Here is a 27,089-nt window from a genome sequence, read left to right on the forward strand (position 1 = left end):
GGGGTGGAACCTTGGGTGGCCGTAGCAGGGGATGTCGTCATGATAGGAGTGGTTGGCATGGAAGGTGTGAAGAGGGGGAGAGTTGGCATCATCAGATCTTTTCCTTTTCCTTCTACTGGGGGCAGGGTTGCGATTTTCGGCACACTAGTACTGGGACCAGGTGCCTCCATTCAGTGCGGGTCCTCTGCGCCTTCCTCGTCTCTTTTGTGCTACTCCTCGATGGAGCGACGGGTTGCCAGCTCTATTTCTTCCTCTTCCTTCCTTCTCAGCTCCTCCTCGATCTTCTTTTTTCTCTCCTCCTCATCCTTGACTGACTCCCTTCGAGCCCTTTCCAGATCTTCCTTCTCTTTCTTCTTTTGCTCCTCCTCTCTTTTTCCATGTAGGGCTTTGGTTCGTTGTTCCGCATGCCTTTGTGGTGTGCCCTGGGATTCTCCCTCTTCGTCTGCGTCCGTCTCCGTTTCATCAGACGACCTGTGCTACTCTTCTGTGTGAGGTGGGGACTGTGACGGTAACTCGTCACTTTCTTCGTCGCCTCCCTACTTGTCTTCTCCTGCTCATCCTTGCCCTAGTGCTTCTTGGATGATTGCCATAAGGACACCTCCAAACCCTATGGTGGAGGCTTTGGAGGATGATGCCTTGCGGGTTGATCGGGACGACGGGGACTCCCCTCCCACGACTCTTCCTCCTGTTGTGCCAGGGCCTTAGCCGAAGCCACCATTGTCTTCCTCACGAACCCATTAAGGTTCACCTCGTCCAGCGATTGCGCCGCACTGCTGTCGAGCAGAGGTACATTGATTCGAGTCATTATGCTGTTGTACCTCTGGCTTGAGAACAAGGCGTGTACCATCTTTGCCTGCAGAGCTGAATTTCTAGGTTGGGGATGTCCGCCAAGCTAATTCCGTCATTGGTATGGACCTTCACTTTGTCCATCCCCAACATGGCGTAGATGTCTCTTTTCGGCTTCCTTTCCACCTTATTCGGCAGCCCTAGTGCCCTTTCCACCAACTTGGGGGTCAGCTCGATCTGCACCTGTCTGGTGGCTTCATTGTCACACACCGTGATGGTGCCTCTGTTCCTATTGAAGGTGCGCAAGAAATCAGTGCACTGGGTGTAATCCACCCTCCGGCCCACTACGTCCAGGTACTTCTGCAAGTGGCACTGCTCTATGATTTGGCGTACCGCCGGCTCTTCGATGGCCACGTCTTCAAGGTTGAAGACGTGGCGGAACTTTAACTGGTTGAAAGCTCTCGTTTCCACCATGAGGCCGTACTTTACTTGTTCCTCCTCCGAGAAGGAGAGCTTGCCCGCTTTGTCCTGGCTTGCCATGATCGCCACCTGCACGTTCAGCCATTTCCACTTTTAGTGCTTTTGACAACTAATTTGCTGGAAGAATAAAAGCATAGCAGACTTTATTGAACATAGACTTAACTTTGCCTTTCAGGCTTTTACCATCACCTCTTACCCTTGCATTTCAAATTTAACTGACATTTCACACTTGGTTTACTTTTTAGATTCTATTTTGTTTATTTTTTACATTCCACTACATTCCATCTTATTACCCTTTCCTCCTTTGGAAAAGAAGAATCCGTCCTAGGATTGGAGGTTGCGAGGCCAAGGGCTTTCAGCAGAAAGGGCGTTGCTCTATTTGTGCAGGAACCAAGCGTAGAAGTTGGGGTTATATTCCAGTTGAGCAGCGCGGTCCAGATCAAAGGGTCGAATCCCTACATGTGTGATGTATGTGAGGACATCTGTGAGGAAGTCACCAGAGTCGACTCGACTTGCGATGTGGAGCTCTTCCTCTGTTAAGAGGCGGTCAAGATAGGGATGCCCCGTGATATGCTCGTCCATGGGTCGGTTGCGAAGAGTGGTTAACACTCTATACGAGGTAGGCGCGACGTAGGTGGGATCATACTCTGCCGTTTTGATGGCTCGGCGTTGTTCGACGTTGGTCATTATGCGACATCCGTCAACCTCCCACTGCAACCTAAGAGTGTACCACTGCCTCAAGAAGGGTGATCCAGTATTAGCAAGGTGGGATAACCTTGCGATCTCTTGGTCAGTGATAGCAGAAGTGGTCCGTGGATCATATGACGTGATGAGGCGTTGCTTAATGGCTTGCTCTTTGGAGACCTCGCTATCGATCAACTCAGTAGCAGAGTGAGAGGCTTGTGCAAAGGAGAATTCAAAAGTCTCCCAAGAGCAAGGCATATTGCACACTTCTGTTGCAAAGGGTTCCGCTAATAGACCCAAGTCCAAACGGTCATAGCTGAGGGCTAGCGACACAAAGGTGGCATCGAGCCGTTTGATGCAGTCCACCACATCATCTCCGATGTCCTCTGCAAGGTCGGCGGCTAGCGCTAGAAATGACCTCTGTTCAAATAGGAGGGCGTAAGGCCGACGGGTGGTTGAGGTTTGCTAGAACTAGAGGCTCTGATAGTACATAGTTGCGGTTGGGAGTCTCCTTGAGCCTGCACCCGGGCTGTTTGCAAGGTGGGTGGGTTAGGGTCAGTTGCAACAGCTGGGTTACTGCAGTCAACTTTGCTGCTGAGAGTCAGGTTGACTTGGTCGGATGATGCCACCTGTGACGGTGGCTGTTGCTTGGGCCGATAGGTTTGTGCGACTCTCTTGGGACGAAGCGTAGACGAGTCGGATGGTTAGGGCTCTGGAGAGCACTGCAGCCTATGGTCTTGAGGTGTTGGGGGATGTGGGTTGATCAAGCTTGAGAGTGGCGTAGGACTAGTGCCTTTGGCCGTAGGGGCCTTAGGGATCCATAGTGAGGCATTTCCCTCATAGTAGCCTTGCACACGCAAGAGGGTTTTAGGGACCCATATTTGCTTAATCATGCGGCGCTTCCGGTGATTGCATCTTGGCCTCCTAGGTTTAGAGTTGTGGGTCTTATGCAGACAGGCACATCTAGCCTTAGGCGGTTCTCGAGGCTGTTTAGGCACCCATTGAAAGCAAGGCTATTGGGCCCTTACTTTGGTTGCTGCGGTCTACGGTTGATGGAAATCGGGGAGTGGCAGACGTGCACTACCCCCCTCCTTAATCTTGCCTATGGATGTTTCTATCGATGGCCCTGTGGACGGTGATGGTGTTACGTAACCCTTGCTGAAGGCTGTGACAATGCGCAGTTGCCGATTGCTAGGTGGATGCGTTGCGACTCATAATCAACATTGCAGTGAGTCTGCTTTTTGAAGGTTCGCCCGAGCAGTGACTCCATGCCTGCGTCCGTAGCACTCGGCAACATGTAAAACAACATTAGAACAGTCTCAGACTCGATAGAAATGGTGACTCTGCACTTGCCGAGAAGTGCGTAAGATTGAGCCCCATATGGGCTTAATTTGGCAGTTGTGGGTTGAAGTAGTGGTTTGCCAAGTTGGATCCAATGCTTGTGCGTTAAGACATTGAAATCTGCTCCCTCATCAACCAAGGTGTTGAAGGCGCATGTTTACTTGGCCGTGACCATGACACGGAGGTAGGCAGGTTCTATAGCTTCCTCATCATCCTCATTGATTCCAATGATTGTGGCTGCTCGTATTTTGACCGGTGGTTCTAACATTGGTGGCTCATGCAAAGGATGAACGAGAGGGTAGTACTTCTTGACACGGCTGCCATTGAAGAAGCCTATTCCTTCACCGTCCAGGGTCTCAAGCTCGACACTACCGGTTCGGCTAATTGCTCAAACCTTGAAGGGTCCGAGACCTCTGAATTTCATTTTTTGCGTATGTCCTTAAACTGAGTAGAGGAGCACTAAGTCACCCTATTCAAACTTGCGTTGCTTGACATGCTTGTCAAACCAGCTCTTACGTCAGGCTTTCTCGCAGATAAGCACGTGGGTGGTGGCTAGAAGACGAGTCTCTGATAGGCGTTCCAGCTCGATCAGGCCTTGCATCCATGCTTCCCTCCCTTCCCATCGTTCTTGGAGTGCTATTCTCAGGCTAGGGACGAAGAATTCTAATGGTAGAATTGCTTCAGTCCCATAGGTCAGCCTAAAGGGGGTTTGGCTGGACGGCCGTTTTATAAGCTATGCGGTAGGCCCACAAGGCTGACATCAACTTGTTGTCCCAGTCGCTTCATGAGGTTGAGACTACTTTAGTTAGGACGTTGATAAGAATTTTGTTAGTTGATTCTGCCTGGCCATTAGCCTGAGGGTAGTATGGTGAGGATTTGCGATGCATGATAAGAAAGGTAAATAGGAGATGTGCTATCACTTTGTTGATGAAGTACGTGCCTTGGTCGCTAACCAGTTCAATGGGGCAACCGAAGTGCGAGATCACTTGCTCCCATAAGAACTTGGCATTCATCCTAGCATCGTTTTTTCGTGTGGCTCTCGCCTCTGCCCATTTCGTGAGGTAATCCGTGGCCACCACGATGTACTTGACTTGTGAGTACTGCGCCACGGGGCTGATTAGTTCTATGAAGTCAATTCCCCATTTTTCGAAGGGTTGGCGAGCAATAATTGGGGTTAATTCCATTTGATCCTTATGAATTGGAACTTTTGTCCGTTGGCACTCGTCACAATACTTGACGAATCGCTTGGCATCACGGAAGAGTGTGGGCCACCATAGTTGGGACTGCAGCACCTTCCATGCTGTCATGTCTCCTCTAAAGTGTCCTCCTGCAATGCCGCTGTGCATCTCTGAGAGCACATCGTGCATCTCATGCTCACACATGCACCTAGGCAGCAATCCGTCTTGCCCCAGCCTATAGAGTTGGCCTGCAAACAATCAGCTGGTAGGGTTGGATCTTCAGGATCAAGCGCCTAAGTCGTGCCTTTTCTATTGGTCACTCAGGTAGTCCATGCTCGAGCACTTGGACTATGTCGTTCTTCGACACCACCCGTGCTTCACCCAAAACTGACACTTCAAGGGGTTCAAGGAGAGACGATATAGGCGGCACCATTCAAAGACTGCACGGAGTTTGTCTAAGTGTTCGATCCAGGTTGAATGGACACATAGATCGTCGACAAAGACCTCTAACTCCTTGCGAAGCATGTCCTTAAAGATGGTGCACATGAGACGTTGAAAGGTGGTGGGGGCATTGGTCAACCTGAAGGGCATGACTATGTATGCAAAGACGCCCCACTCAGTGGCAAAGGCGGTCTTGTGCCTGTCTGTAGGATGCACTTGCACTTGGTTGTAACCTGAGAAGCCATCCAGAAAACTGTAGGCTTCCTTGTCTGCCACCCTCTCAAGCATGTGCTCGGTGTACGGCAAGGGATAGTTGTCTCTCTTCGTAGCAGCATTCACCTTCTTATAATTCACACACACTCGAATTTTGCCGTTCTTCTTCATCACAATGACTATGGGTGATGCCCAGTCTGTGTGCTCAATTTCGTAAATGAATCCATCTCTCATCAGCTTGTCAATTTCCTCTTTGACAGTATGAGCGTGCTTTGGATTCGTGGGGTACGGTCGCTGCTTGACCGACGTTGCATCCGACGTCATGGGTATGTTGTGAGTCACAACACTTGGATCTACCCCCCGTAGCTCTTCTAAGGACCAAGCAAATAGGTCTATGTACTCCTGCAAGAGAGAGACAAGACTCAACTCTTCTTTACCAGTCAAGTCATCGGCAATGAACACTGGTCAGGGTATCTCTCCTTCCAGGGCTAGGTTTACCTCCTTGACCTTGGCTGGTCCTTCGATTGGTTCGCTCGTCTGCCCTTGACGCTTGGCACCTAGCAGAACCACTACTCTATCCCCTTTTTTGAATTTAGTGAAGCGTTAGGGAGGTCCTACAGCTTTCGTTGTTCTTCTGATAGTGCATCCCTAGAGTGCTTTGCCTTATCCTGCCTTAACTGTCTGCGCCTCAAGTAGACGGGTAAGTCCCCCTTGGTGTGTCTGGTCATGGGCGGCCTAGGGATCTTTGGGTCGCTATCCGAAGTAACTTCCGATTCAGAGTCAAACCCTCCATCTTCGCTAGAAGAGGTGGTCTCCCCTGGTGGCCACAGTTCGGATGGCGATTCGGTTCTAAGTATTGATGTCATTCCTGATTGGGCTAGGCCTGCTTGCTCAAGGTCTATGGCTCCTATACATTCCAACCACACACAATCACATTTCATGCGCATGTCTCCTTGCTCCAGTCTAAGGGCCTGCCTTTTCTGTGGGTTGGCATCTGCTCGTATCTGCTCAATTTCTCGTCCTTCAGTGTCGTATTCTATGGTATCCACTTCACCCTCGCTCTCATCACTGAAGGATTGGCAGTCTTCGTATTCATCGCAGGAATCCTTGTCATTCGACTGGTCGTCGTCTCCTAGGGCTTGGTATGCCTCGTGTCATTGGTCAGGAACCAGGGCCCAGTTATACATGAGGTTCAACTCGTGCACCCTGGTCCATTGCCACTTGGAATCCTCCAAGAGATCCCGGAGTGGTTTGAAGTTGGCACCTGGGTTGCTAGTTAGCTGGTCCGTTAGGTATTCGAGTACCCCTTGGAGTTCCCTTTTGTTGGATGGCACTTGGAAGGTGACAGGCTTAGGCTTTCCATGGAGGCTTGTTGCCATCATGTGGACTGGTGTAGAGAGTGCTTCGTTGGTCTTGCCGATCGTTTTGATGGCCTGCTCATATGCCTCAGGTCTGAGAATGGCAGGTCAATTGCAGTGAGGATGTGCATCCAGTCCCATCGTCCTCTGGGCATGGGATATACTTGGTCAAGGACCCATAGGGCTTGCTGACCTGAGTGTTCCCTTTGAGCATAGCAGAGATGGCGTCTAGGTCGACTGGTGAGGTCTTCCAAGTATCCATCTCTATTCTTACGGCGTCAGTTCTATTGCCAAGGAAGATCAAGCCGTTACCCCAATCTTCGATGACTCTAGCGTTGCGCATCCAAGGTCGGCCTAATAGGACATCGTGCCACTCCCTTCATGACTATAAAGTCGACAGAGAATTGGACGCCTGTGATCTGCACTGGCCAATTCTTCAGGACCCTGAATGGCTTCACTCTCATACCGTTTGCTAGCGTGACGTTAAACCTAGCAGCTTCGACAGGCGGGTTTCCCCAAGTCTGTAGCACTGTGTGGCTAAGCACACTAACTCCGGCTCCCATGTCTACGATTCCCTTCCTTATTGTGTCACCCAGGGCTAGGACCGGCAGGACTGCGTGTATCTCAGAGCCTTCCCAAAAGGCGCTGACGTGCAAAGATTTAGGCATGCAGTGCAACGTCAAGCTCGGCAATTGTGTTTCTGCATCTTGATCTCGAGGGTCTCCGTGACCTGCTCTTGTAATCCCTCGACCCACTGCTTAAGGTCTTGCCATAGGGCAGGGTGCTGCTTAAGCAGATCTCCCAGGCTAAGTGTTACAGGGGTGGTCACTAGCATGGTTAAGAGATCGTTAAATACTCGTCCTTCCTTTAGCCTAGACTGTCCGGGCCAATGGACGCAACTGATCTGCGGCTCTGTTGCATCTAGGCTTGGTCTTAGCGGCACTGCTTGTGGCATAGTTGCTTCGGTCGACTTAGGTTGAGGCGGTGACATTGGCGTGCTTACGCTGGAGAGATCATCGATCTCGTCCTCTATGATGGGTTCGGCATCTTTGAGATGCTGTTGAGCCTCCCTCACCCATTCTTTCACCTTTTCTATGGCCTCTAATTGTTGCTTTGGATGCAGGTATTCCCCTATCTTAGCGCTTCCCTTTTCGGCTGTCTTAGGGGCTGAAGTCTCTACCTCCGCGTCTGAGACTTTCTTCCCAGTAGGTAGAGTCGTAGCACTCTCGGTCTTTAATGCAACCTTAGCTTCTGATCTCTTCTTTTTTCGCATGCGGTTTTTCTTTCCTATTGAGGTTGCGTCAAGATTGCTAGGTCCTGGCAGAGAGATGCCGGCCTGCTTCGTTTGGGCTCGGGTCATAACTCGCAAGGGAATAGGTGTGGCCTCCCCATCGGGGTTTTTGACACCAAACAGCCCCAATGGGACGGATGGCAAATTAATTGAGCTAGAGGACGGCTTCCGCTTTGGGCAGTCTATGAAAAGATGGGTAATTCCGCACTCTGCGCACCTTTGGTCAGCCTTGTCCCTATTTTGCTGCTCTCTTTTAGGACATCGTGCTGGGGTGTCCGCAAGTCCAACAAGTGACTGGATCCTGTGGCTGCCCTCCTAGGCCTCTACTCCGTCCTCGTCCTAACGCCATCACCGGCACGGATCGATAATCCATGAGGACCGCATTGCCCTCATCGTCATGCGAGACGTAAGGGTATATGTAGGTCTCTTCATCATTCGGCTCCTCCATGTAGTGTACCAAAGCGTCGCTTGGTGGGTGGGTCACATAAGGACCAAGCGGTCTAGGAATGCCTGTAGGATTTATGTCCATTCTAGGGACGGCTGGTTTCATATCGTTAGGCGCGGGTAGAGTCAATGGGGCTCCCCTTCCGAAGAATGGCTGCGGCCTGTTAGCTAGATAAGGCTGACCGTAGGGTTGCAAGTATGGAAGTCTTCTTGGTAGTCTGCAATGTGCGATATCGTGGCCGAACCTACTGCAATTAGCGCAAGGTCTTGACACTCGGCCGGCAAGTGGTTTCCACCACAGTACAAGCATTGGATGTGCGGGCGCGTTGGTCATCTCAGCATGTCTTGTATCTTGGCTAGTTCCATCTTGACCTCAGCCAAGCCTTGGTCTGTCTCGGCGGCCTTCCCCTTATCTTGAGATGATGGGATTGACCGCTCACCAGAGGCTGACGTTCTCTCTGAGTTTCGCGGGTTGGTCTCTTCTAGACTTGAGCTCCTAGAGCTCCGCTCTTTCAGCTGGTCATCCACTCTGATGGCTTCCTCAAAAACTCTAGCCACCACGTACCGCTGCAAGCTTGAGTTGCCTACCAATGCCTTATATAACTCCTCGTCTCGAATTACACTGATGAATACAGTTGAAACTGCTCTGTCAGCCGGTCGCTTGCCTAGAGGGATTCTCTTAAAGAGACTTCTCACATGGGTCACGTAGTCGTGGATGTCCTCCTTCTCTTTCTGCTTGACATTCATCAAGTGTACTAGCAGGTTATTAGAGTATCCGGGCTCGGCAAACCTCTTGACGAAGAGATCCTTGAGATTATTGAAGTTGGCTCATTCCACGGCATCCAGGCTTGTATACCACGTCCTACCCTTGTTGCCTAAGCAAAGCCCGAATGCTTGCGAACGTTGAGTCTAGTTGTTGAAGCCGTTGGCTTTGCAGACTTGCTCAAACTGCTCAATAAAGCTGTATGGATCATCATGCGATTGTTGGTACTTATCAAGTTGCTTGGCAACATTCGGTATTTTGGCCTGGCTCTTTGAGCCCTGGTTTCCCCCAAATCTGCAAGCAGAGACGTCGCTAGTGCGGTGGCACTCTGCTCTACTGCGGTGCTATCGAGCAGCCGTTTCATGAGGAGCTCCCTCAATGTCAGGTCTCCTTCTAGCGCTCTCTCATGGTCTGTTCAGTTTCGGCCAGCCAAATTCAGCACTCGCTGCACCTCATGTAGCTCCATGCTTTGCCTTTGGCTCCTAGCCTGTTGATCCCTATTATAATCAACTATGCCCTGCAATGCCTTGTGGGCTAGCCTTCTCTCCTCCTCTAGGTCTGCAATGATTGCATCTGCTGTCTTGCTACGGTCCTCGTACCGGGCGTGTGCGTCATAATTGCTCACCATTAGTTGTATAGCATCTGGGAATACACTCAAATCGAGCTCCTCATTAGACCGATAGTCTGAGCTTTCTTCCGTCATGGTCGAATTCTTGCGCCCTGCTGCGCTGTCGATCAGGTTGAATAGTCGTGACAGATCCTCGTCGTTGGCGCTCCTTGCTTGGTTCTACCCTGCACTTCACTTGTTTGTCTATGTCTTGGGTCCTCTCCTATTGGTGGGTTCCTTGAGTGACTTATTTGAGTGAGTTCCTTTGATTATTGAATACAAACCTCAATTTATGGTCACTCAGTGAGTGTGTCGTTTCTCGTGCACTTGTGCCCAATCAGGCTTTCAGCTTTTTTAAGTGTGCTTCAAGTGCAGAAATTCAATGTGAGTACTGCAAGCAATTCCTCGGTGTCTCACTCACTCTCATTCGTTTCGGGCCTGATAGGCTTTGTTGCTCAAGTCCTGGCCGTTCTAGTGGGTTCTAGGGTCTGCTTGCTTCTTACCGTTCACGGGGGAATCGATCACAGGTCCTCTGATTGGATTTCCGTTCTCAACGTGTTAGGTCACTGGGGAGTACTCCAGCACTGTCCCTCTGTCCCTTGGTCTTGACTCCTACGTCGAGAATTACCTACAAGGCGTTCGCCATGTTGTCCTGGAGCGGGTTGTGCTTCCAGTCGCTCGTGGGGGTCAAGTTTTGATGTTTTTTCATTTTTAAAAAATAAAATAAAATAAGGTGTGTCCGACTCTGGGAATCGGACGTCTGATTTACCAGTGGTCCGATTCTAGTGGTTCGATTCTAGGAATCGGACCAGGTGGGTCCGAGTTTGAGTGGTCCGAGTCTCAGAATCGGACGGGGGTTAGGTGTCTAATTTTCGAAAATCAGACAAGTGGTCCGATCAAACGGTTGTTCGAACATCTGATTCTCAAAATCGGACGTCTGATTCTGAGAATCGAACACTGAGTCGGGTGTCCGATTCCGCCGGCCCGATGCACTTTCGAGCACGGATTCGTCCAAAATCTCAAGATATCGATGACTATAGACCACAAAATTCACCAATAATGATGTTGGAGTGGTGGGGGAGAGATCTATATACCTGGGGATCGCCGAATGCAATGTCACGCCTTGCCCTGATCGATCGAATGGGTCACCCAAGCTCTCTCTCTCTCTCTCTTTATCTCTCTCACTCTCAGCTGGTTGCAAATGAGGATTCCCTTGCCCTTCCAGAACTTATAACCTTGCTGGTCATTCCCTGGATGCTACAGATCACTCTCCTAGCAATTCCTACACATTAAAATTCGCATTTCCTCCATTTTCCCCTTGTTTTCCCCGATTTTCTCCCTGTTTTACAGCAGCAAACCCTATGCCTCTCGGGTGTGATTTCCTACTATTAACCTACTCTAAACACAACACAAATCGAAAGCAAAACACTGAACTAATTTTCCATGTTTTCAAATCATCAAACAACCAGAATATCCCAAAATACTTACCTGTTTTGAAGATAAAAAACACCCAACTTCCTACCTATCTCAAGCTCTGTTTTAGGGATGAATACCCTACTTCGATGCTCGATATGAGGCGCGCAAGTGCTCAAGCTTGAATCCGTTGGTCCCGGCAACGGAACCAAAATGTGGGAGCTTTCGCTCAACCGCCAAGACCCACGAACCGCTTATTGTTCAAGCATTCCAAGCGAGCTCTAATGGCTATCTCTCACCTAGCCAACGCGCCGTCGATTCTATGAGTGTAGTGAGCTTACCTTGATACTCAATCGAGTACCCTCCTCTCTCTTGCACTCCGGTAGCTCCACGATTCTTGATGCTAGCTCAAGCATCCTCAAACCTCCTCCATCTCCAAGCTCCATCCTCCATAGCCACGCGCGCAAGAGAAGAGAAGAGAAGAGAAGAGAAGAGAAGAGAAGAGAAGAGAAGAAGAGAAGAGGAGAGGAGATGGTGAAGAGCTTCACCCCCTTGATCCCTCACTCTCACACACACTCACTCCCTCACACACTCACACTCCCTCTCTCAAGAGCACACACAAGCAAGAAGGAGAGAAGAAGAGAGGAAGAAGAAGACTCTTTTTGCCACATACCAAAGAATGAGCTTCTCATTCACTTTTCAACTTTATATACAAAGCTCTAAATCCTTTTTGGGCGGTCATCCCTTTTTCCCTCTTTTACATGGCCGGCCGTAGCCTAGGCCCTTTTTCCCATTTCCCACCATTCTAATTTATCCTATTCCCAACTAATGCGTACACTTTGCACAGGAGCGAGCCTGGCACTCTTTTACAAAGATTCAGGGGCGCTCCTACATTTTAATGGTGCGCCCTTTTTCTGTTTTGTTGTCTCGGGCCAACACTGAGGCTTTCTGAGGGTCGTGCCCGAATATTTAAATTTTTCAGGGACTGGTTACCGGTCAAGGCACCTTTTTCTGCTTTTATCCTGCGCCTTTTTTGCTATTTTCATTTTTTCCATTTTCCGCTCCTCTGTACTACGGGAAACACGGTAACAACTTCTTAGGATTGTGAGGTAAGCCATGTGGATTTGTTTCGATGCGTGCTTGCTTTTTTTAAAAAAAATCACCATGTATGCTAGCACATTTATTTATGGATGAGGTGATATGACACACAATTAGGTTTGTAGAAACTAGTCTCATAAATGTAAGGATTATATTCAAATGCTGCATAAAGATCCATGTCATGTGGGGGAACGCCAATATGTGTTATATAGGTCATGGCATCTATCAAGAAATCTCCAAAATTTATTCAACGAGCAATATGAAGGACTTTCTCATTGAGAAGTCTGTCTAGGTAAGAGTTCAATAGGATGTTTTCCTCAATTGGCATTTTATGGTTCAAGAAAAGGACTTGAAACAATGTAGAAGTGACATAAGTTGGATTGCATTCAGAGGTTTTAATTGCATGACATTGTTTAGCATTGGTCATAATCAGACAACCAATGTGTTCCCATTGAGCACATAGAGTGAACCATTGTTGCAAGAACCCAAACTTAGATTTCACGAGTCTATCTAGATTAAGGAGATCCTCAAGTGTGGTTTCCATTAAGCATGTCAAAATCATTGCGATCAAGTTGGTGAACCACATTCGACCTTTCTTGCCATGACATAATTCAAAGGCTTGTTTGGCCCATTAACTAGAGTCTTAGAGGTTGTTAGCCTCACAAACCTACTCAAATTGCTCTGCAAATCTATATGGATCATTGCTTGCCTAGTAGTTTTACATTATTTTTACCACTATAGGTATTTTAATTTGGCTTTGTGTAGTGTGGGTTACACCAAGAGCAGCTAGGAGTGAAGCTACCAATGTGACACTTCTTTGCTCAATGATTTTGGTATCCAAGGAATGCTTGGTTAGAAGCTCATTTAAGGCGAGCTCACTTTGCTCAATCATTGTGGTGTCCAACGAATGCTTTGGTTAGGAGCTCACTTAAGGTGAGGTCCATCACTAAGGTTTTCTTCTTATCAGCTTTTCCTTTAGCCCTTACTCTCTTGGCAATTGCTAGGATTTGCTAGACTTCATTCAATTCTATTTCCTATCATAATCTATCCACTTGTTGTTCTTGTGTATAACTAGTAGCTCGCTATAATAGATCCTTCCCCAATCATCTCTCCTCTTGAAAATTTGTGATTATGTCTTGCACTATGTTTCCATAATGTGATCCTAGTTTGCTGATATTGTGTGACTAATTGCTGAATATCAAGGGGAAAATCAACGAGGTTGAAATCTAAACCATTTGTGTTTGAGTTCAAGATAGACATACTCATGATCCCTTCTTGTTTAAAATCTAGTTTTCTTTCTCATCTCGCTCTTATGTTTGTAGCTGTTGGCAAGAGAATAAACTACTCAAAGCATTGGACGATACCTAGGATAGATAAGGCCTCCATAGAGGAGTGATTCCTCTTTGGTGGTAGTCAAGGAACCAATGTAACTGTGGTCGTAATCACTTACCACTAGTCCTACAACAAAAAGTGAAACATCTTTGATCTTGACATTGCAACATTAGAGGAGGCCATTCTAGATAAGGATGTGAGTCCAAGAAGGGTTATGTATCCCCCTAATTGGAGATATTTTCTCTAGAGGGAGTGAATGTATAAGATGTTTTTAATCAAACAATGTTTCCAAAATGACTATTTGATATTTTTTTGTATGTATGGATAAAGGAACCTTATTTAAAGAACTTAATTAACAAAGTCATGTTTATTTGTCAAATAATGTGATAGTATGATCTACTTAGAAAATTAAAGAATGCTTTAAGTGTGTGCATGGAAAGTTAGTGGATACTTTCCCAACATGAGCATCCTAAAGATGGATGTACCTGATTAATCAAACAACTTTCTAATAAAACATCAATAGACTAGAAATTAGGCCACACTAATGGAACCTTGGATCATAACTTGTTTTAGGGGAAAAGAGTAGTAGGCTATTGGTCCTTGAGCCCATGAAAACAACTACCACTCTCCATGAACCAAGTGCATGTTGATCAACATTTTGAGCTAACACCTTGATCCTAAGGGCACATTGTTTTATGAAGTAATTTACTTAGGATGATGTTCATCCAAACATAAATTAGATCCAAGCCATGCTTACTACTACAAGATAAGTTAGGAGACTAATCGGTTTGGCTTAGAGCTACTGATGGATTCATTGTTTAGTCCAAATGGGTCTATGTTAGTGTGCTTTCCTTTCTTCTTAGTAATTCTTTCATGCTTGTATTCCATCTCTTCTTCATCTATGTCAATGAGAATGGAGATTTACCTTGTGTTTAGAATATATAGTGTTTATTGTTCAAGTTACAATAAGCACAATGTGCTTGTGATGCTTTCCCTTCTCTTTGAGTTCTTTCACTCTTGTTTCCACCTCTTATGTACCCATATCAATGAGAATTGATGGTTTGAATATAGTACTTGTTGTTTTTTTGACAAAAAAAGGTTGAAATTGTTCATTTTATACTTACCTACTTCTTTTGCTTGGTGAATGAGAGATGCAAGCTATTCTTTATTGGGTTATAGTGTTAAGGAGCATCTACATGCATGTTTACTAACACATTTGATTACTGTATGGATGTGTTGATAGACATGCAATTATAGATAAATGGACATGCTTATAGACATAATTTCTACAAATTCATAAAGATGTTTGCATAGATAGACACTTGCACCCATTTAAGAGGAAAATTATATGGAGTTACATGCATGCTACCTTTGTATATGTGTGTAGAAAAATGCATCTTTATGGAAAGAGAAAGGATTTAGTGAAGGACATTGATGCACAAAGATTGTCTTGATCATGACCAAGAGTAGTGAGGTTTGCCAATCAACTAATTAGATGTGGGTTTTTAAAAATGGGCTTGGATAGATTTAGAGGTTTTTGCAATGTGTTTATGTACATATTACAATGGCATGGGAGTGAGTCAAGGGAGTGAGTCAATCCCACAATAGTAGAAGAGCTGTGAAAAGTATTATGATGGTAAACCACAAACTGTGATTTCCTTTTTAGGACATTGATATTACTTCTAAGAGTTTGGATTTTGGATACACGGTTTAGGGTCCAATAAGGCTAGGTAAGCATATGATTAGGCTATACTACACAAACACTAGGTGTAGCTTTAGGCTAGGCTAGGCTAGACTATGGCTTAAGCTACACTATGCTAAAATAGGCATAGGCTAGGCTATGATAGGCATGTGCTTTGCTATGCTATGCATAGGCTTAGGCTAGGCTATATTAGATGCATGATGCTATGATAGCTTATGATATGTTGTGCTCTACCATGCCAAGGCTTCAATTATGGTAGGCATAAGCTAGGCTTGAGTATGCGTAGCCTATACTATGCTAGTTGAACATTAGATGAACACTATTATAAGCTTAGGCTAGGACAGTTTGTAGCTATGCTAGGATTTGGCTTAGGTTATGCTAGCTGTGGGCTAGGCTATGCCATGTTATACGAGGTGTAGGTTTAGGCTATATTGGAAATACATTTTGTTATGCTAGGCCATGCTAGGCTTAAGTTAAGTTATGTCATACTAGGCTTAGGCTATGCTCTATGATGCTAGGATAAGGCTGAGGGTATGCTCTGTTATGCTAGGATAAGGCTTAGGCTATGCTCTGTTATGCTAGGATAAAGCTTAGGCTATGTTATACTATGCTAGGCAAAAACTATGTTAGACTAGGCTAAGTGTAGATTATTGTATGTTATATATATGATTAGAGTGTTGTTATTTGTGTAGACACTAATCCTAATGTGGTGTGTTTTTGTAGATGTGGCCAAGATCATCCTCACAAAATTCCAACCCAAAATTTTTGAGATGGCATAGATCTATTGTTTTATTGAGCACCCCAACTTTGAGGAGGTGGATGAATATATGATCAACCCTTGATCATCTTGTTTGTAGGTAGCTACATGAACTCCCTCAACCACCCCTCAACTATCTCAAGAGCACATAGCATACAAACTACCTCGACTACCCCTTGACCATCTTGATCATCACAGATAGACACCCCTTAGCCATCTCAAGTGCAGATAGCATACAAAGTATCTGGCTACTCCTTGACCATCTTGATCATAGATAGCCATGCCAACTCTTGTGATAGGTCATTCTATCACATAGAATCCATTACCATTTTCTTGAGTCTCTCGCACTCCTATTTCATATGCTTTGGTAGCCTCATGTATTAGGTAGTCCCCATTTAGGTGGCAATCCCATATGTGTGGTAATAGTCATGGATGTTGTAGTAAGGTGAATGGGGGAGCTAGAGAATACCTAGCACTATGTTTTGGAAGTCAAGATAGCTCTCGAGTGTCATCACCACCTCCTTAAGAAGGTGCACATAATACAACTTGAATGAAACGGGTAATATGCTTGTGCATATGCATGGGAAGGAGGTTGTAAGCGAACTTTGTTATGTAGTCTATGCAAATTATAAATATTTTCATATCCTTCAAAAATCAAAAGTTTAGCTTGCTTAAAGAAACCATTAAGGTTGTGCATAAGAGGTTCTGAATCTTGAGGGGCAAAGATTCACCAACAAATGGGCAAGATGTAAGGCCCCATGAATCCTTGTGAATAAGAGATCCTTGCTAAAGAGGCAAGCCATACTAAAAAAGATAAAGATAAAGCAAGGAATTCCTCTACAAGGTCAACCACCATCAATAGCTCAAAAGGGCAAACAAATAAGTTTGTTGGGCTAAGGGGGTCATTAATTAAGAAATAGAGGCATGATGAATCTATATCAAACATCATGGTTTGACACACTTCGAATTAGGAGATGTAGCCTAATGACAAGTTGAATTTGTGAGCTTCCAATCTCTAACTCATTATGTTTATGTGTTTCTTATGCTATTAATGCTCATATAACTTATTATTATGTTGCAAATTGATCTTGTAAGCAAACTTCAAACTCCCTTAAAATGTAAGTGAGCTAGTTATGCATATCCAATAAATACATTAAATGATATACTTTTAACGTGAAAGCCATGATCAATATAACCATAGCCAATTATCTCATTATTATGCTGTAGCATTACATCAAAGGAAAATAGGAATGGTAGCAATATATCCACCTGTTATAATGGTGGAGCAAGGTACTCGCCCCTTAGTTGTGGTGGGAGGTCCACAACAAGTAAGCCTCAAGAGAAGATTTTATTAATTGTCAAAAAAAAAAGATAATGAACATGTTTTCCACTTAGCTTTATATACACCCCCTCTCTACAATTGCATCCTATGTTTCATTACATTCCCACCTGCCTAAAGAAGCTTTGTCCTCAAAGATTGGCTTTTGAGGATGTAAATCCATGCAAAGAAAGAAGTCCACAATTCAAAGAAGATCCCCCTTGAAGCATAATTCACAAAGAGCTGAAAGAAGTGCAAACTACTATAATTGTCCAATTAGGGTAGTCCGCATGAAAAATACCATAACTTGGTGTATCCATGGCCAAATCCATCAAATGAGGTGTCATTAGAAAGTAGAAACCATGCAGAATCTTATCAATCTATAAAAAGGACATATTGACCAAGTTAGGCCAATTAAATTTGTGATAAAAAATTAATACAACAAGTTGCCTTGTTCAAAAATTTACTATTCTTCATGTAAGAGCCAAGGAAAGAAATCAAGATATGAGGATGGCTACCAAGTAGACTCTTCAAGAGTCTATGACTCTTGAAGAGTCTACTTGGTATTTAATAAGATATTCTAGCAATGTTTTGTTCCTTAGAACTTTTTCTTGCTTTTTGATGACTTTTTCGGGCTCATAAATTACTATCTTCATCCATGGGAGGCAATTCTTCTAAGACTTGAATGGCTAGACCCACATATTCTTTTAATTGAGAAACATGGAAAATATCACGAATGCGAGTTGAAGAAGGCAACTCAAGCTTACAAGCAAGCTCTCCAACTCTATTGAGTATTTGATAAGGACCATAAAACTGATGAGCTAGTTTGTTATTACCACCTTTTAAGAAAGCATACCTAAACTTAGGCACTTTGAGAAAGACCCAATCACCTTCTTCAAATTTCAATCATCTTCTTTCCTCATTAGCATAATACTTCATGATATCTTGAGCTTTGCTAATATTTTCCTTGCATTGAGCCATTAAAGCTTCAATCTTCTCAAGTTCAACCTTAGCTTTTGGATTCACATCATCATTAAAAAGAGTAGAAGGTATTTGTACCTTATATATTAGAGAGTTTCAAATGGCAACATGCCAATGCTCATATGATGAGGATTATTATAACAAAATTTAGCCAAGTATAATCATTGATCCCAAGAGGCTTGAATTTTATGACAAAAAATATGAAGATATACCACTTATTGACGTGCTCCTTGTCCACCCATTTGTTTGGGGGTGACAGGCCATGCTAGGAGTCAATTTGGTCCCCATAGAAGAGAATAGACTTAGCCAAAAAATTTCCCATAAACTTAGTATCATGGCCCGATACCCGATCTTGAAATAATGGTTCAATGTTGATGCAAAGATTGATTTCAAGCCTAAAGTGCAATCCTTGTAGCCAATAGATGATAAAAGCCCCTTCAAACCAGCGAAAATTGAAGAGATTTTATACCCTACTACTATTGGGGTATTCAAGAGAGTGAAATCATCTCCCATTCTTATTATGCAGCAATCTTTATCCATAATGCTTGAGAAGGCTGAAAATAATCTCCTTGAAGATTCTAGAAGAAAAGCCCATTCAATGAAGCACATATACATGTGGATTCAACTCATAAACCATGGTTGATGAGTTTATTGCAGCAATAAGGGAAAAGAATATAGCCTTCAACGTGGCTCAAGGAAGCTCCAATGTCTAGGAATCAAGCATTAGATGCTTGTACAGTCTTCAATGAGAGAGATACCTCCTGTTGTCATGGAATAACCAACCATGGAAGAAGAGAAATATTCAAATCTATAGTTTATTGCTTGAAGACTAGGGCATAGCTTGATGGAGCTTCACACTTTAGTGCTTAATCATCATTTTGAAACCCTAAGTGATGGCATTTGAAGTAGTAATCATCCTAGACCTATCCTCACAATTTTTGGTGCAAACATCACAACTTGTTCTAGATCATCCATGTGGATTGTTGGCTTCAACATAGGCAATGCGGTGCTCCATATGCTCCTTGAGAGGAAGGGAATCAAGCTTCAGGTGGTGTCAGAGGAAGAGATAAGGTCATGAAAGAAAGATTACAGGTAGGTATCATCAATGGAGTTGAGAAGGAAACTTGAAGAAGATGAGGAAAGTAGGGTTTCTTGAAAACTAACCACAATTTTAGTCTCCTTCAAACTCATCACATTCTATTTTGTCCAAAAACCATCAAATTTAGCCTCAAGAAGGGTCATAACCTTCTAAAATGGCATCCCGATTGCCATTTCTTCCAAGATCTTGTCAATATCTTAAAAAATAACCATGATTTACTATAGCAGAGCCTGCCTGGTCATAGTTATAGGGAATAACTTGATAGAGACTAGATCCTCAACTATTATAACCAATTCTTAATGCATAAGAATACATAAAAGTATGAAAATAACTTCCAAGTTGGTTTGATTAAAGACTTGCTCTGATACCAATGTAAGAGAGCCAATTACTCTTATCCAATAAATACTTGAAATGAATAAGAAAATATGAAAGCCATGATCAAGATAACTATAGCCAATGATTTGATTATTATGTTGCTGTATTACATCAAATGAAAATAGGAATGATGGCAAGATATCCACCTCTTACAATGGTGGAGCAAGGTACTCACCCCTTAGCTATAGTGGGAGGTCCACAACAAGGAGGCCTCAAGAGAAGATTTGATTAATTGAAAAAAAGAAGAAGATAATGAATACGTTTTCCACTCAATTTTATATAGTCTCCCCCCCCAGTACACCTATGTCCTATGCTTCATTACATGGAGACAACATATCATCATTGGCATAATAGGCAAGATATGTAGGAACACTTCTACATGAGGGAATGATCATTGAGTAGCAGTACACTAGATTAGGAGAATAGAGGTACATAAGAAGGTGTTTACAATTTGTCATATCATTTGTTATATTAAGAATAGAGATGCATAAGAAGGTAATTACAATTTCTTATACCATTTCTACATTAACATTGATTTTTTTGCTTAATGTTGATATTCGTGATGTCTCAAGTGTATAGGCTAAAGGTGGTGAAAAAGGGAGAGGAGGACGCTTAATCCAACAAGAATAATAGATATGATGATGATGCTAGATCTGAGGAGATTGTTAGTGCATGAGTCACTTTAGCTCAGGTTTTAGTTCTATTTTATAACGAAAGTCAAATCTTGGCTTTTAAGGCTTTATGTATGCCCATGCATACTTATCATGCAACAAAGAATATTGTTTGGTAAGTTTTAATGTATTTTCTAATGTAATGCAGATTTTGGCTTCTAAAGTTTTATAAACACCCATGCATATTTGTAATGTGACAAAGAACAATGTCTCATAGTTATTCCATGTTAGATTGTACATTTCCTTGTGGCAAACTACACATTTGCTTAAAGTCTTCTAGGATACAACATCAACTCATGCCCCTTTCCTTCAAGATTCAACATTCTCATCAGAACCCACCCTTAGCAAATACAATTTGATGCATCGAGGCTTGAGTTCACAACCAAGGTGGGAACTCCTCACAGAATCCACTAGTTTGCATGCCTTGAGGTTCACCACTGGATTGTGAGCTACAAAATCGGGGAAAGCATAGTCTAGAAAATGGTTGACTTTGAGCGTCACACGTGCACGATTTTTAAAGAATTGGACAACACGGCTTGTTGTGCTTTGAAAATCATGGTTTAATTATTTTTTAAGTGAATACGTTAATGTGTATTAAGGTAAAGGGAAAAATCATGGTTTATTACTTGGAAAGTTTCTTGCACATGTAGACAGGTGTTTATGGGCTCCCAAGTCCCAACTGGTGCCCAAACGGGTTGGGAACGGTGGGCATGGTGGGAACAGGTCCTAATGCATCCTTGGATGGAGGTTTTTTATAATTTGTGCACACTGTGCACTGATTGTGATAATGGAGTTCCTTTTCCAAGCAGGTAAAAACTCGTACTTGCTCTTTTGGGCCTGTCCGGATAGAAGGATGGCAAGGCAGGTGGTGGATTTTCTCCGGGAAAGTAAAGACAAGCCTAGTTGCAGCTCTACCTGTTCCGTTGAAATAATTCGAATCCAGAGTCCACTGCCCGTAGCCGCCCCGGCCCCCAACAGCACAGGGCAATGAAGGGCCGGTTGCAGTAGCTTGCACAGGAGAGCTGCCTAAAAGAAACAGTTCTTGCATTCATGGCCGCACAACCATTCTACTGGTAATCATACTCTATATACAGATCCATTAATGATAGCCTGATAAATCTATGTACAGATTCAATTAGTCCGTTTGACCCGTCTCTCCCAGAAGAAAATTCTCACAAGACTCGTCACTCCCGAGTCCCCCCGCCCCCCCCCCCCTTCCCTTCAATGGACCTGGCTCATTCACTTCTTGCAAAGGACGCAGCCACGCAGGTAAGGTTAATTACGATGAGACTAATTCTTGCTTATGGAAGGTTTTCAGCAATGGCCGCTCATCTCTGCCGTTCCTTGCAGTAAAATTTTCCACAAATTCACATTGGAAGTATGCAGAACCGAAGCAGATCACAGATGCAGTGTGTGATTAATTAGACAGCATTCATAGATTGTGTTTTTCCGAGACGACGTACACAGTTTTAACTCAATCTCCCACCTTCTGTTGGCCTTTTTGCAGGTTGGTACATGCGATATTGAATCGATCTTATCTGTGGTACCTCAGATAGATTATGATCTTGAGCCATTTTGTACTGTCGGATTTCAATACTGGCATGAGCCTTCTGTCAATGTCTTGTGCAGGAAAGAATATATTATATAGACAGGGTACTACATGAACTGTGCTCACAGGTAGGGGCGCTGTAGCAGTAAAAGAGGAAGGATCATGATCTTTTGCTGTTGCTGTAATGCTTCTGTTTTGTTTCGAGGTTGAGGGTGATCTGTGAGAGAGGCAGCCATCAAGGATCATGTGCTGGTGGTGCTTGTAAATGCGAGGCGAGGCTGCTCTTTCTTTTTTTTTAATTTCCCTTGTTGGAAGGGACGTCTCGCAAGTACCTTCTCCTACTACTACTTCGTAGCTTGCTGCTGCACGCATACACAAAGACATAAATGCAGAAGTGTCTGTTAGAACAGTCCGCTGTACCGTTCCTCCGCAGACATGATACATGAGAGAGAGAGAGAGAGAGAGAGAGAGAGAGAGAGCTTTGAAAAGAGACACCGAGAAAGCATGACCTGGGAAGAGAGAGAGAGAGAGACTCTGCTTTCAACGCAACACAATCCAAGAACTGCGCTCGTCGTTAGAACCGAAGGTAGGCGGGATGGTTTCGTCGGATGTTCAGAGGAAAAGCTACAGGTTTAACCTATTTATACAGAGAGACAGACAGGAACACAGACACCGAGAGAGGAGTGAGAAGAAATGCTTAAACTTTAACCTATTCATGCCTACAGAGAGAAACGGAGAGAGAGAGAGAGTATAGCTCCTTACTTCATGTCTAAGTGTACACAGAAAAAGCACGCAGAGAGAGGAGAGATAGAGGTTGATCATTGAACTTTGACCTATTCATACCGACACATAGAGAGAGAGAGAGAGAGAGAGAGAGAGAGGGGTCTCTGGCCTGTGGCCTGCCCAGCCGCATCAAGCATGTCATCGGCATGGCTCCGAACATATCGAAGCTCTCTGAGAGACGCCAAGAGAGATTCACCCCTTCCTGCAGGTAAAATCAAGGACTGATTTTTCAAACCCCCAAAAACACACAAAAAGAGAAGAAGAAAAGGCTGCAGAATTTCGAGTTCAGTTCCATCTTATTCTCCACTTCCACTATCTTATTCTTCCACTTCCACCATATCACTCCACTGCATTTCTGTATCATGTGTGGATTAATGTAAGACTTGTCGTTTCAATATCAGTATTGTTCTCCTTAAACCCTCGAACTCCTGGATATAGTCTGATAAAGCAGAGATAGAGGCTGAGAAGTGGTTTATTTAGGCCCTCATACCTCAACGAGAGAGAGAGAGAGAGAGAGAGAGAGAGAGAGAGAGAGAGAGAGAGAGAGAGAGCGCCTTAATGCCAATCGGTCCGAGCTATGGATGGACCTTTAAACTGATACAGTGTTTCACCTTTAAGGTTCCACTTGTCTGGAAAAATGGTAGCTTTCTATCTCTTTTTGTAGCTCTCTATTTCTTTTTGTAAAGACCTGTCTCCTTATTCTTCCCTGAAATGAAGACATAATATTGAATTCATATCCTATTTTCTGCTCTAGCTTCAAGCAAGGGCACACACCCCTCTCTCTCTGTGTATCTGAACAAAGACACGAGGCAAGTCCCCTCTAGAGCTGCCGAACTGATGCATTCTTTGACATTGGTAAGCTGGATATTTGGAGTTTCTCATTGAGTTGAGTCTCATAGTCATCAAGCTGTATTTCTCTGCAATCATGCATTGTGCCGTTGCCGTTTTTGTTATCAAAATGCAACGACGTTGTAAAAAAGTCTCTCTCGGCGCTTCCATATAGTTCTGCATTATTGCTTCCATTGGTTCCATATAGTTATGCATAATGCGTGCATAATGAGTCATGACTGCTTTTAAATTTTAGGAAGCGTGAGGCTCCACAACTTGTATCAAAAGTGGGAGCCGCCATGGTTGCTGCTAGTGCGAGCTTTTGTTTGACCACGTTTTTATTTCACAGGACCGGGCCATGTTTGAAGGAAGCTGGTCTTTCTTTTCCACACATAACGGCGGAAAGATAGTTAAGAAACCGGATTTTGGCATATGATCTTGGATTGTAACGCCTGGTGGGAAGAAGGGATCATCAAGGAGGTTCGTCATCAAGAAAGCCAATAAAACGAGCAGGAAAGAGAGGGGGAAACGCAAGCATTCAAATCTAGTCCTCTCTCAGCTGCTGTCTTCTCTTCTTCTCTTCTGTCTTCATACGTCTCTTGTGCTAGAGAGATTCAAGCCGCATCGATGGCCGAAGCTCGTGCAGATGTCAGTCAATTATAAGTGCAGTACGAAGGAACTCTTTGCACAATGATGAGTCTCTTTGACGATGATCAGACGGAAAATGCGCAAACTGTCACTGATACAACCAATGTCGACCTTGCCCTTGGATTGAGCTGGCACTCTGCGCCATCGATACTGCAGGGAGAAGCTGCAGCAGGTACTACGAAAGCTACTGCTCCATCTTCTTCTTCGTCCTCGGGAGTGCATGCCGGGCACAATAGCTGCACTACTGATCCGTCGACGGCATCAAAAAATACCTACAGCAATCCGGCCATAGTAAGGGAGCCCACTATTTCCAGTTGTGAAAGCAGCATGCTAGCGGAGGAGCATCAGATCATGAATGGTGGAGCGGTCTTACAAACCTCCGATTATTGCATCAGGAACCCGATTGATGTTGATGATGGCTGCAACAGTAGCTGGCATGCAGGAGATGACAGGATCCATGTAACGAGCGGCGCAGGCCAGGCCTGCGAGGCGGCGGAGAAGGTGTTTCCATGCCGCTTTTGCGACAGGCGCTTCCACAGCTCGCAGGCCCTGGGGGGCCACCAGAACGCACATAAGAGGGAGAGGCTGGTAGCAAGAAAGGGGTTTGGGGCTGCCCTCGGTTCCATGACGTCCCTTTCATCAGCTCCCGTGCCTGCTTATCTTGCAGCAGCTGCTGCTGCTGCCATGGCACAGCATCATCAGCGTCAGAGACTTCCATTGTTGGACCATTATCAAGTCGTGCAGGAGTCTCACCCTGCCCCTTTCAGCAACAGATCACTTGGCATAAAGGCCCATTCCCTCATACACAAGCCATCTTCTGCAGCCAATAGTCTCGTGGCCGGCCATATCAGCAGCATCACCAGTAGTAACAACAGCCATTTGCAAATAGCTGCAGTGGCTTGCTCAGCTTCGTCTGCTGGCCTACCAGTACTTGATCAGGAGATAATCAGGGATCATTCTGCCCTATTTGATTGTCCCAGAAGGCCCCTAATCAGCCCTCAGTCAGCTGTGGCAAGGTATATTAGTGGCCATACTGACAGCAAACCACACGTCAATATGCTTCTCAGTAGCATGGGAGGGGACTTTGTTGGCGGTGCTGCTGCTAGTAGGCTCCATGGGCGGATGGGTTTTGGAGGAATCAAGCGTCATCCTCAACCGCGAGAAGCAGACGTTGATCAGTTCCGCTGGGCAGCGCCCATCAATAGCAGCTCATGGGCAGTGCCACCAGCTAGTTCTTCCAAGCTGATCCTGAGAGAGGAAGCTGGCACTTCTCCTTCCATGGATCTCTCACTTCACCTCTAGTTAATTTGTCCTTTTTTTCTCTTCTTATTACAACAGAAGCAATGAATATTAAGAGCGTAGCTCTGATCTTGTTTGACTGTGGATCTCTGTGAGCTCTGATTTAAGTTCTAATGGGTCCTTGCGTTTGGACTTGTTTAAGCTCGTTTTATCATTCTTATGGTGACCAGTCTTGGATCTGCAGAGAATGCCCCAAAAATGTTTGGATTGAGTAGAGGCCTATTGTAGATCATGCCTCTCTGCTGGAAGGGTGTTATAAACGCATAGTTCAATGCGTAATTTCAATCTCAATGTGCTTCAAAAGGTTTTTGTAGATTCTAGAAACTTCCTGAGCAACATATTGAGGTGAAAGGTAACATAGGTATAGCGAGTTCAATCCAATTTCAATCTGAATATGATTCGCAGGGTTTTCATAGATTGCAGGGAGACTTGCTGAGGCGCATGTTGAAGTGGAAGACGACATGAGCTTTAGCGAGTGTATCTGCCAAGCGTATGAACTAACACAAGAGAAACGTCTGTCGATCACAGACTGCTACGATCATTCACAATGCTTGAGAAGCCAATGTAGACGTAAACCCACGTTCAATTTATTTTATACAGACTGCTATGAGCGTTTACAAATGCCTGGGAAGCGAATTCAAACTGACGTTTAATTTTTTTTATACAGACTGCTATGAGCGTTTACAAATGCCTGGGAAGCGAATTCAAACTGACGTTTAATTTTTTCTGCATGTTGGCCCTTAACATGACCGCGCACCTTAAACTGATATCATTTGAAACACTCTATAAGGAATCAGGATACAAGGGCGGGCTGGTAGATGAGCCAAGTGGCTAATAGGATCACCTAAAAGTAAACCCTGTGGTATCCTACTTTTTGCGCGGTTTTGACATCAACAATAGGGGGTGATTGCCATTTGCACCTCTACCCTACTAGGCCACAAGGCTGGTCTGTATTCTTTCTTGGTCTTATGAACTTAGTGCTGTGCCAAAACTTGTTTGTTCACAATTGTGTGTAGATCCTTCCCCTTCTTGTAGAACCACTAAATTCTGATACAAAATTTCTTGCGACTACGCTGCTGTTGTATTTAAAGAAGCACATGAATGGGTAGTTTTTTTAAGCAAAATCAGGGAAAGTGCATAAACCTAAATGAGTGTCATATAGGACCTATTCCCACCTGGGTCGGATTCCCAACCAGGTTGGGAACTCCATATCGAACCCACTAGGTCACTTGTGCTGGAGTGTGCAATCTGGCTCACTTTTCTCATCCATTGGTGAGATGCTTGCCCAATGAGGTTCACTTCCAGTTCAACACAGGTAAAATCTGCCATTGGTCAGCAATACATGGGCATAACTTTTCAGGTTATAAAAGTAATATTCTACATTTTCCAATTTCCTCTTAACAGAGCTTGCATGTCTCTATGGGCTTGCAACTTGGTTGCGAGCCATTTCACTGGTGGCAACAAGTCCATAGTTATACTTGAGAGTTTCCACAACTTTCCTCATTTTCTGGTGGCAACAAGTCCATCACAACTTTCCTCATTTTCTGGTGGCAACAAGTCCATCACAACTTGAGAGTTTCCACGACTTTCCTCATTTATTGGAGTGCACAATGTCCTAATACACACTTCTCAAGGAGAAGTGTTGGCAAA

The 27,089-nt window shown here is 44.6% G+C and overlaps 1 protein-coding gene across 10 annotated transcripts; it reads left to right on the plus strand.

Annotated features, from left to right (window-relative positions):
- Positions 1-21,161: 21,161 nt before the first annotated feature.
- On the plus strand, positions 21,162-26,411 carry LOC148015346 (uncharacterized). 10 transcript variants are annotated; one of them, XR_015688366.1, is made up of 5 exons: positions 21,162-21,601; positions 21,683-23,304; positions 23,419-23,519; positions 23,842-26,009; positions 26,107-26,411. XR_015688366.1 is itself a non-coding variant. In XM_087665493.1 (3 exons), exon 3 carries the CDS (start codon positions 24,183-24,185, stop codon positions 25,440-25,442), a length of 1,260 nt encoding a protein of 419 aa, XP_087521619.1. In that variant the 5' UTR covers positions 21,162-21,601; positions 21,683-23,519; positions 23,842-24,182; the 3' UTR covers positions 25,443-26,049. The 10 variants fall into 10 exon arrangements, 1 of the variants encoding a protein (XP_087521619.1); XR_015688367.1 differs by having other exon boundaries at positions 21,683-21,839; positions 21,962-23,519; XR_015688365.1 differs by having other exon boundaries at positions 21,683-21,741; positions 21,840-23,519.
- Positions 26,412-27,089: the final 678 nt, after the last annotated feature.

The sequence above is a fragment of the Lygodium microphyllum genome, chromosome 24 (assembly GCF_053477565.2).
Source record: "Lygodium microphyllum isolate KBCC chromosome 24, Lygodium_microphyllum_v1.1.10, whole genome shotgun sequence".
NCBI lineage: Eukaryota > Viridiplantae > Streptophyta > Polypodiopsida > Schizaeales > Lygodiaceae > Lygodium > Lygodium microphyllum.

What these genes read in the sequence shown, in the direction of transcription:
- LOC148015346 (XM_087665493.1), top strand. Translation starts at nt 24,183, where the DNA reads ATGATGAGTCTCTTTGACGATGATCAGACGGAAAATGCGCAAACTGTC.